The sequence below is a fragment of the Cetorhinus maximus genome, chromosome 31, assembly GCF_964194155.1.
Source record: "Cetorhinus maximus chromosome 31, sCetMax3.hap1.1, whole genome shotgun sequence".
NCBI lineage: Eukaryota > Metazoa > Chordata > Chondrichthyes > Lamniformes > Cetorhinidae > Cetorhinus > Cetorhinus maximus.
The window spans coordinates 9,413,488-9,425,112 of record NC_135909.1 but is presented as its reverse complement, the minus strand read 5'-3'; the positions used below and the strand labels follow the sequence as shown (position 1 = coordinate 9,425,112).

The following is an 11,625-nucleotide window of genomic DNA, read 5'->3' as shown; positions in this document are numbered from 1 at the left end:
TCATGTTCCTTTCCTTCTTTTCAACAATACAACAAAAGATTGTCAGTCTTATCAAGCGGCATTGATACATAAAAATGTTTAAACGTGTCAGACTTATCAACTGAACTTTAAACTTTTCATCTGACCTCATGATGTGAATGAGGAGTCTCACTAATGAATAGTGCAAAATGGAAGTCTGGATGCAAATTGAATTCAATGGTTGGAAATCAGGTAGAGCGTGTGTGTCATTTACATCCTGGACAGATCAGGCTTCTCACTGGAAGTGTGAATTTGAAAAATTATGTTTTAAACCAAGCAAACAACAGTAGCTCCCTAGATTTAAAAGAAGGAAACATATTAAACTGGAACCAAACTAGTTAATTACTCATTTCAGAAGAGTAATCAAATAAAAGCAGGTATACTTCAGTAGGAGGATTGGAATAGGGAACAGACACAGCTGAGGGCAACCATATTTGCTATCATAGAATGTAAAGGGTAAAAGAGAAGAGAATGGGAGCTGACTGCAGTGGGGTGGATCCCATGATAAAACTGACGGTTTATAAAGCTGCTTTGTAACAGTTTTGCAGACTGAAGCTGATGCTGTGTTATCCCTATTGTGGCTGAAACCCCATTAGTAATCAGCATTGGCTGAGACAATTAACCCTGGGAAGCATTCATTTTCAGTGGAAATGATTGATGTCTGTGAAGGCAACCAATCCTGTACAATGTGGATAGATTATTTGAGTGGGATAGGCAGGAGATGTATGTTTTCAAGAAGGAGTTAGATATAGCTCTTGGGGTGAAAGGGATGAAAGGATATGGGGAGAAAACCGGAGCAGGCTATTGAGTTCGATGATCAGCCATGATCATGATGAATGGTCTACTCCTGCTTCTATTTTCTATGTTTCTAGGAGGGACATAGAAAAAAAGAGAAATAAACAAAAAAATGAGAGTTAAAATAAGTCAAAGGAGGAAGAAGTTTTACTGCATGAGAAAAGGGGTGCTGATTGGTTGTCAAGTTGATTCCAATTGTTCGAGGTGTTGCCATGAAGAATTCACTGGGAAACTATTGTCCTGAATGTTGTTGTTTAATTCAAGGTAGGCACAATGGATGTGTTCCTTTTGCCTGCAGATAACAGGGCCCTGCACGTGAATATATGTAGCCTCTAGCATGTGTAAGTGAGCCACATTGTGAAGAATAAGGAACTTCAGTTACTTAGTTGATGAAGTAGTGGCCATTTTCCTCAGAGGAGTGAAGATTGAGAGGACAGGATAGAGGTATTCAAAATTATGATGAGTCTGGACACACCAGATTGAGAAAAACTGTTCCAACTACTGGATGGGACAAAGACCAGAGAGCACAGATTTAAGGTAATTGACAAAAGCAATGGATACTTTTTGGAGAAACGTTTTCATGCAGCGAGTGGTTAAAATCTCACATGTGGGTCCTGACACTGCTAGAGGCAGATGCAATCAAGGTAGTCAGGAGAGAATTGGATTATTATCTGAAAAGGAAGAATGTGCCGGGTTGTTGGAAATGACACTAGATGTTTTACTCATTTGAAGGCCTGATGTAGACTCAAAGGGCTGAACCTCATTGTGTGCTATGACAGTAATACTGTGCGGATGTGCATGTGCATGCAAGTTTAGGTGCGCTTGATTATTCTTCTGTCAAACTCTGGTGCTGCATATGAATGTGGAATTTATGTTTCTGTCAGGAGTGCTACTGGGTCTGAACGTGGGTTTATCTAGATTATGTTAAGACAGTTCAGTCGTCTTGTGTGCAAATCTGAAAATCAGACTGTAAGTAGCGTTCTTTAATCGTCTCTGTGTCTGTGTCATTCCATGTGTATTTGTGATAATTTCTGACTTTCATTGATACCGTATGTGTGTGTCAGATTGATTAGTGTCATGTGGGCTCAGGTATTGTGGGTGAGTGTAGTAACAGTCTGCATCTGTCAGTGTCTGGTAATGGACATCTGCTCAATAATGATTCTGAATCTGTCAGTCTCTGCTACCCTGTGACAGTGTGGGATTCATTACATCACCTGCAGTCTTTTGGATTGTTTACCAGTCTAGATTCATTTCATGTTGAAATTTCAGTACAGGAATAAGCAATTGATATTCTTGGTTTAATGGAATAATTGCAAGTTTGGCCTTATATGAAATCCCGTTTTGTGTAATTTTTTTAATGTGAAACTCCATTGTTATGCCAGTGTAACTCAGTTTCTACTAATCAAATTAACGCTGTGTCATTCAATCTGTTTCTGAGTGAGAATTTTAAACTTGGCTGTTGAGCTCAGTTTGCAGTGATAGAATTAATACAACATCTATCAGTCTGACACTGGGTTTTTCGGATTGCTCTGTGATTTGTATCTCAATCTGTATTAATCATTTTAATACAGTATCCCTTAGTTTAATAATGTGGGTGAGTTTCAAACTAGAATCTGAGTTTGTATTTTTCAGTTTTATCTGGTAATAATATAATTGCAGCTAAGACTGATTCCCTGATCAATGCTGCCACCATCACCTCCACTTTTTGCTTCTCGATCTTTTTCTGAATCCATATTTCTAAATACTCAGCACCCAGTCCTTCCTCTTTTTAAACCCCATTTCGTTCATTGCCACTACATCATATTCCCACATTGCCGTTTGTCCTTCAAGCTCATCAGTCTCATTTATCACACTGTGTGTTTACATAGATGCATTGTAAACTGGTCTTTGCATTCCTCATAGGGCTTCTTAAACTGCCCCTGTCGAATATGGCATTGCTCCCTTCTCCAGTATTATCCATCACTCTCCCTCCTTTCTGTCCTTATTACTTTCTGGTTCTGCTGTAAGTTGATGACCAACCCCCTGCCAATTTAAATTAAATCTTCACCAACCAGCCTAGTGAACCATAAACTAAAATTGGATCTGGTGCCTCTGATTGCAGAGTACAATGGATCAGAACTCCACCAAGTTAACCTCTTGGCCACCTCGGCTCCCTGTGAGTGACACTGTACTTACTGTGTGTGAGGAGCTGACTGCACTTCCCCTTGTGTTGTCGAATCACGACATTTATTCTGCTGCTTTCAAGTATTTGCCTATCGAAAGAAAAAATGTTTATTATAATTTAAGAAGAGGTGAGGTCGAAGATACAAAGAAACCAAAACAATTATTAAATTAATAATCATTCCGAACAACCGCAAAGTCAGTGGTTCAAGAAGGCAGCTCACCACCACCTTCCCAAGGGCAACTCGGGATGGGCAATAAATGCTGGCCCAGCCAGTGAAGCCCACATCCCGTGAATGAATAAAAAAGGTAAGACGAACAGAGTCAGTGTCTGAATCCACTGCAGTCCTGCAGCACTCAGCTGCTAAAGACCAGGGACTTTGTTCCTGTTACAACAATTTCCTGCCATCCAGAAACAATCCACTGCTCCAGGAGTGGGACTGAGTGACGGAGCAGGGACTATTGTGTAGGTCAGATTTCTATTTGCCGCTCCCATGGACTAACCGTTCAAGTGAAAGCAAACAGCCGCTGTTTAAAATGTGTCTCTGCATTAGCGGCTGTTTTAAACCATCTTCTTCCACTCACAGGCAGTGCTGGGGAGGGCAGCGCGCATGCGCAGAATGCTGTACAAGTTCCGGAAACACAAATATTGAAAATTTCTGGCACAGAACGAGGACATATGGCCCATCGTGTAGACACCAGCCCCCAAATAGTTTGCTCCAGCCTCACGTCACTTTCCAGCTCTTGCACAGTGAGTCCTGTAGGTCCCAGCAGCTCAGTGCAGATCCAAGTGTTTGTTAAAGGCAGTGATGTGCTGCTCTCCCCCAGCTCTGCCTGGGACTGGAAGAAGATGGTTTCAAACAGCCGCCAATGGAGAGATCCCGCTCCCGGGGGAAGGGAACAAACAGCAGCCTCCTGGGAGGAGGGAGACAGAATGGCAAGAAGCTGTTATTGAAAATCATTGCTGCTTTCTCTCCACAAAGCAACAATGAACATTTCTGATAAAAGCGAAATACTGCGGATGCTGGAAATCTAGAACAAAAACAAAAATACCTGGAAAAACTCAGCAGGTCTGACAGCATCTGCGGAGAGGGATACAGTTGACGTTTCGAGTCCGTATGACCCTTCATCAGAACTGAAAAATATAGAAATGAGATGGAATGTAAATGGTTGAGGGGGTGAGACAGGTAGAGCTCGATAGGGGGCCAGTGATAGGTGGAGGCCAAGAAGAGATTGCCACAAGATGTCATAGACAAACGGACAATGGGGTGTTGATGGTAGTGATATTATCTAAAGGATGTGCTAATGGGGATGTTAGGGGGAAATAAAGGGATACAGTAATTATTAGGGGGATACTAGGGGTACAGTAAGAACTTGTTGAAAGGGAATGAATTACTTAAAATCTCCAAGCACATTGGCAGTAGAAGGTTACCAGATGAACCTTGCACAGCCTTAAGGGCCTGCAAACAACAGAAAGGCCTTGGATAAAAGCAAAAAACTGCGGATGCTGGAAATCCAAAACAAAAATAAAAATACCTGGAAAAACTCAGCAGGTCTGACAGCATCTGCAGAGAGGAACACGGTTAACATTTCGAGTCCGTACGACTCTTCAACAGAACTAAGGAAAAATAGATAAGAGTGAAAGAGAAGCTGGTTGAGGGGGTGTGGGACAAGTAAAGCTGGATAGAGGGCCAGTGATAGGTGGAGATAGCCAAAAGGTGTCATAGACAAAAGGCAAAGAGGTGTTGAAGGTGGTGATATTATCTAAGGAATGTGGTAATAGGTGACATTAAGGGTAGAAAACAGGACGAGCAAGGTACAGATAGCCCTAGAGGGGTGGGGTGGGGGGAAGGGATCGAAATAGGCTAAAAGGTAGAGATAAAACAAAGGATGGAAATACATTTAAAAATAATGGAAATAGGTGGGAAACGAAAAATCTATATAAATTATTGGAAAAAAGGGGGATTGGAAAGGAGGTGGGGATGGAGGAGAGAGTTCATGATCTAAAATTGTTGAACTCCATGTTCAGCCCGGAAGGCTGTAAAGTGCCTAGTCGGAAGATGAAGTGCTGTTCCTTCAGTTTGTGTTGAGCTTCACTGGAACAAAGCAGCAGGCCAAGGTGGGACATGTGGGCATGAGAGCAGGGTGGAGTGTTGAAATGCCATTGAAATATAGTATAACCTCAGCTGCAAACTCAGATTCCAGTTTGAAACTCACCTAGACCATTAACCTCAAGGTACAATAACAATTTGATTAGTACAGACTGAGATAGAGACCACATTCCAGCCTGAAAAGCTCAGAGTATCAGAATGGCAGATATTGTATTCTGTCTCACAGAGCAAACTGAGCACAACAGGCAAGTTTAAAATTCTCACAGGCTGCTTTAATGAAAATGTATCAATTTGTTTATTACAAAGTGAGTTACACTTACACAGAAATGGAGTGTTAGATCCAAAGATACTTGAGCTTTCACAAGTGTGTTCACCCACAAAGGGATTTAATACTAGGTCAAACTCACAATTATTTATTAAAACGTACAGCATCAGTGGCCTGTTTCTGTTCTGAAATTTCAACATGACTTGTAAACAGTCACAGAAACTGAAGGTTATGTAATGAATCCCACAGTGTCAGAGAAGCAGAGACTGACAGATTCAGAATGATTATCAATGACATGTCCAGTACCAGAAACTGGCAGATACATACTAAATACTACACTCAAAATTCCTGAGTCTGAATAATATTCCATTTATCTGACACAGACATAAAGTAGCACTGACAGTAAAAGATAGTCACAAACTCACATCAAACACAAACACTCAGTCACAAACACACACACACACACACACACACTCTTAAAGAATGGGAGTTTCAGAATGATTCCCATATTTGCACTCAGGACCACTGAACTATATTAGTATAATCCCACACTCAAACCCTGTACAATATTCTGACCGCTTTAGAAATAATACGCCATTCACAGTCACACGCATCACCAGTGACTGACAAATACAGCCAGAGTCCTACATGTAAACTCAGTACCAGAGGCTGAGTGATACAGAATTAGTTACACAAACAAACACACATAGACAAGCACATCCCCATTCAGACACACTCCCACACAGAAAGACTAGCAGAGACTAACAGGTAGAAAATTAATTTCCAGTACCACTGAAAATTTCAGGTTGAGTCCCAAACGCTCATTCTGTACCAGATCCTGATCGATACAGAAAAAATGCCTTACAAACAGACAAAAGCTTCACAGTTACATAATCAGACACCAATTACCAAAGACTGGCAGTTACATTAGGAGAAAACACTCACAGTATCACGAAGCGGTAAATATGGAGTAAATTCCACAGTCACACGTTACAAAGTCCGAGAGATATGGAATGAATCTCTTACATGTACAGTACCGAATGCTGACAGATACAAATGACATATTCAAATTGAATACTAATAGAATGGCAAATTTAGAATAAATCACAGATACAGATTGAATCACATATTCACATCCTGTGCGAGGTGCTGACAGACACAAAATTGCTCCCACCTTTATATATAGTACCAGAGGCTGACAGGTACAGAATGAACCTGAATCTCACATCGAGCAGAATAGATGGACTGATGCATAAAACCTTCAGAAACAGAAGCTGGGGTTGGGTTTTTGGCCATTCAACCTACTCCATCATTCATTAAGACTGATGTTCTCCCTCAACTCCACTTTGCCGTGCTCTCCTTATGTCCCTAGTATCTGAAACCTATTGACCACTGTCAGGATCATACTCAATGGCTGAGCTTCCAAATCTCTCTGGGGTGGAGAATTCCAGAGATTCCCAACACTTTCAGTGAATAAATTTCTCCTCATATCATTCCAAAATGGCCAGTGCTGTGATCTGAGATGGTGACCACATGTTCTAGATTCTAGAGCCAGGAGAACCATTTTCTCAGCATATACCCTAAAAAGCCACTTAACAGTTTAAAATGTTTCATTTAGATCACCGCTCATTCTTCTAAACTCCAGGGAGTATAGAGCTAATCTACTCTATCTCCTCATAAAAAAATCCACTTGTCACAGGAACCAATCTAGTGAACAGTTATTGCCCTCCCTCTAGAGCAACCATGCCCTTCCTTATGTAAGGAGACCAAACTGCACACAGTACTCTAGGTGTAGTCTCACTAGTGTCCTGCATAATTGGAAGATTTTTCAATCCTATTATCCAATCCATTGGAACAAACATGAACATAACACTTCCCTTCCTATCTGCTTACTGTACCTGCAGATTAACTTTATGTAATTCATGTGCACAGACACCCAGCTCCCTCTGAGTGCAAACATGTTCCAGTCTCTCACATTCAAACATGTTCTTTTTCTCCCTACAAACTGGGCACACTCACACCACCATATTGTATTCTATCTGCCATGTTCTTCCAACTCAGACAACCTGTCTGAATGCCTTAGCAGCAATTTTGTGTCCTCCTCACAGATTAATTTTCCACCTAATGTTGTGTGATCAACAAACTTGAATATGTTCCATTCAGTATCCGTCTAAGTCATCAATATTTATTGTAAGTAACTGATGACCGTGTATTATCAAGAGCAAGTTAGAGCCAACCAATCCAAAAGTGCCCTGTTTATTCCTACACTGTTTTCTGTCCATTAACTAATCCTTGATCCATGCTAATGTATGATCCCCAATCACAAGTTCTAATTTTGTGTAATAAACTCCTGTGTGGGAACTTTGCAAATCGCTGAGCATAATTACACACCCACCTCAGATTGCAAGGCCCTGTATTACCAAAACAAAAGGAGAACCTAAATACATATTAATACCCGCAGCTCCATTAACTCCAGTTGAAACACATTTTACGTTAAACATAGGTCAGACTTAGACTCATAATACATAGAACAGAATCTCTCAATTAATACAGCAGAGCGAGGCCATTCGGCCCATAGTATCTGTGCTAGCTCTCTGCGAGAGCAGCTGAGCTGCTCCCACTGACATATTCTTCCCCACAGGCCTGTTTAATATTCCTTCTGTTCTTTTTCTATTTCTCTCTTGTCCAATGAGCTCAAATTATTTATTCACATGCACACAATTGCTTCTCTTTATAGACATCGATCATATCCACTCAACATCCATCCTTTCCCAAGGTTAATAGACACAGCTATTCTAAGGCAACGCTTATTACTGATGAGGTTTCAACTGCAATATGAATAACTCCAAATTGGGATTCAGTTATCTGCCATCTTCTTCTTCATTATCCTTTACACTCCCTGATCGCAGGTTTAGTTGCCCTGAGCATTGTCTGGTACTCATCTCAATTCTCTGGCTGAAGTATAACTGCTTTCATTGGATTTACCTTAGCAAATGAGGAGGAATCTACCGTGGTTTGTTTGGTTTTAAACACAACTTTGCAAATTCATACTTACCTGCAAGAAGCCTGATCTACTGAGGATGTAAATCAGTAATTCAGACTTGTATTCTACCTGATTTCCAGGCATTGGAATTAATTTCCATCCAGATTCCTGTTTTGCATGACCCAGTGGGGAATCTCCTCACTCACATCACAAGGTCAGATAATTACAGGTCGAAAGAGCAGTTGATAATTCTGACACTTTTTAACATTTATGCATATAAAGGCCACTTGATAAGACTGTTCGATTAAAAATAAAGATAGTCAGCCTGATTTGAAAATGTGAACTTAACTCTGAAGTGGAGATATTTTCAGGTAGGCCCAATTCTGACAATCATCTAGAATGTTAGTGATAACTCATTACTGTAGGAGATGTGAGGTTTTTTATTCATTCATGCGATATGGGCCCATGGGGTAACTAGTGGTGTGCTGCCTTTTTGAATACAACTGAGTGGTTTACTCAGCAATTGTAGATGGCAGTTCAGAGTCAACTTCATTGCTGTGCTTGGTCCTAGGATCCAATATAAACCAAATCAGGTAAGGATGGGGATGATAAATCTACTTTCCTAAATATTTGAACTTAGCATTTTGAACACCATTCCTGAGATAAAAATTACATACAGATACACAATCAATCCCAGAGTCACATGCAGCATCAAAGGCTGAGAAGTAGACAATAACTGTCTCTCTCACATGCAGTCACGTCACTCACCATCCTGAATTGGAATTATATCGCTCTTCCTTCACTGTTGCTGGGTCAGAATCCTGGAACTCCCTTCCTAACTGCACTGTGGGTGCACCCACAACACATGGACTGCAACGGTTCAAGAAGGCAGCTTACCACCACCTTCTCAAGGGCAACAAGGGATGGGCAATAAATGCTGGCCCAGCCACCGAAGCCCACATCACATGTATAAAAAAAAATACAGCACCAGAGACTACTCAGCAAATCTTACACAATACCCGACACTGAGACATAGAGTATGAAGACTAATACATGCATGGTAAAAAAGAGACTAACACAGAATGAATCCCAGCATGCACACCATGGCAGAGACTATCAGATACAGAATGAATTCCACATTCACAATGTACTGGAGATTGAAAGACATATGTAAAACAAAAATCCCACATTCACCACAGTGTCAGAGAGTGACAGATACAGAATGAATCCCACATCACACAAAGCACATTGACTGATAGATACAGGATGAATCTCAAATTGTCTCAGAGATGTAGAGATACAGAATGAATCTGACATTCACACAATGTCACAGACAAAGAAACACAGGGGAATCTCAGAGCCAAGGACTGATAGAGACAAAATGAATCCTTGATTTCTGAAGACATCAGGCACTGAGTTACAAAATGGCATCAACGCTTACACAGGGTACCAGAGTCCAACAGAAACAAAATGAATTGCAAGATCCCATACAGTACCACTGATTGAGAGAGAATTGATCCCACTCAGATCCAGTACTATCCATTGAGGCAAATTCTACATTTAACAGTCTTTGGTGCTGTAAGTGACAGTGGGATTACTTCTGTCAAAAATTGCAACAGATGGGCCTGTTGAGAATGAATCACACACTCTGAATCAGTACCAGAGACTGACCGATACAGGCTGAATTTAACACCCGCATTCAGCAACGGATGTTGACAGGTACAGAGTTAATCTCACATTCACACACATTATCAGACATTGACAGTGAATGAGAAGTTCAGACTCAGAGATAGTAACACAGAATGAAAGACATCGAATCAATACAACTCTGACCTACAATGCCAGAGACTGACAAATAAAAAAATTCATTGACATACAGTTACAGAGACTGACAGGTACAGAATAAATCCAATAATTTTCGTGGCGGAGAGAAACACATACTGATTTAATTTCGGACTGGCGTGTAGTCCCAAGAAGCGAATGATTTCATTTACACGCATCAATCACGGACAGATGCACAATGAGCCTCAGGATATCAAATGAATCCAACATTGAGACATGGTCCCATCAAGTCACAGATACAGAATAAATCCAGCCCTCGTACACTGTACCACAGCCTTCCAAACAGTGAAGGAACCCCACACTCACACACAGCATCAGACAGTGAGTAAATCACGCACATTACCAGAGCCTTAAAATCCCTGAATGAACCCACATTCCTATACAGTCCCTCGCACCGACAGCCAGGCGACATTTGCCGGTGTATCTTTACACACTGAGAAACTCCGGGTGGAGACGGTCTTTGTAAAATGTATTTCCTGATTGTGAAAGGATGCTAATGATTGGTGGAGAAAGCTAAATATGATTGGTTCATTGATCTATCCATTCGGAAAATCACAAAAACAGATGACGTGTTTAGTTTTAAATATGTCCAATCAGAATCATTGTCTCCTCATTCCTCATTAGCATATATCTGTCATACTGTCTATATAATGAGCGGACGGAAGGGGTTTGGTTTATTTCTGTGTCTGAAATTGAGATTGAAGATGGTTGATGAGAAGAAGAAACCAGTTGCAAAGAAGGGCGCCAAGAAAGCGGTGACTAAACCGGCAGGAAAGGGCGGCAAGAAGCGCCGAAAGTCGAGGAAGGAGAGTTACTCCATCTACATCTACAAAGTGATGAAGCAGGTTCACCCCGACACCGGCATCTCCTCCAAGGCCATGAGCATCATGAACTCGTTCGTCAACGATATTTTCGAGCGCATCGCGGGTGAGGCTTCCCGCCTGGCCCATTACAACAAGCGCAGCACCATCAGCTCCCGGGAGATCCAGACCGCCGTGCGCCTGCTGCTGCCCGGGGAACTGGCCAAGCACGCCGTGTCGGAAGGGACAAAGGCGGTGACCAAGTACACCAGCTCCAAGTAAAACCCGGCAATGGACTAAACAACACCTGAAACACAACGGCTCTTTTAAGAGCCACCCACAAACTCTCTGAAAAAGCTATACGATTGCTCCACTTCTAAAATTATGATTTTTACTGTTTAGAATTTTGAATTATCTAATTGTTACTTTTTGTTTCAATCACAGCGGTTCCCGGTAATGTAGATTTAACCCTCGTTCAATTATTGAGTCAGGTTAATAATGCCTCATCAATTAATGACTTGCCGATTACCCTCGGCGCTTTGTTTTAAGACGCGTTAATATTTCCCTTTCCCTGGTTTTGGAGAGAGAGAGAATAGAAGCAAATGCTTCAGTCTCCAGTTCTGGTCAAGTTTGGTTTCCATAATCGATCAG

General features: G+C 41.3%; 1 protein-coding gene across 1 annotated transcript; it reads left to right on the top strand.

Annotated features, from left to right (window-relative positions):
* Nucleotides 1-10,878: 10,878 nt before the first annotated feature.
* Nucleotides 10,879-11,270, top strand: LOC144670255 (histone H2B-like). The gene has a single exon (XM_078532741.1). The coding sequence runs from the start codon at nucleotides 10,879-10,881 to the stop codon at nucleotides 11,254-11,256; it is 378 nt and encodes a 125-aa protein (XP_078388867.1). The 3' UTR covers nucleotides 11,257-11,270.
* The last annotated feature ends 355 nt before the right edge of the window (nucleotides 11,271-11,625 follow it).

Excerpts from the sequence above, each read along its gene's own strand:
- LOC144670255 (XM_078532741.1), top strand. The coding sequence starts at position 10,879 with ATGGTTGATGAGAAGAAGAAACCAGTTGCAAAGAAGGGCGCCAAGAAA.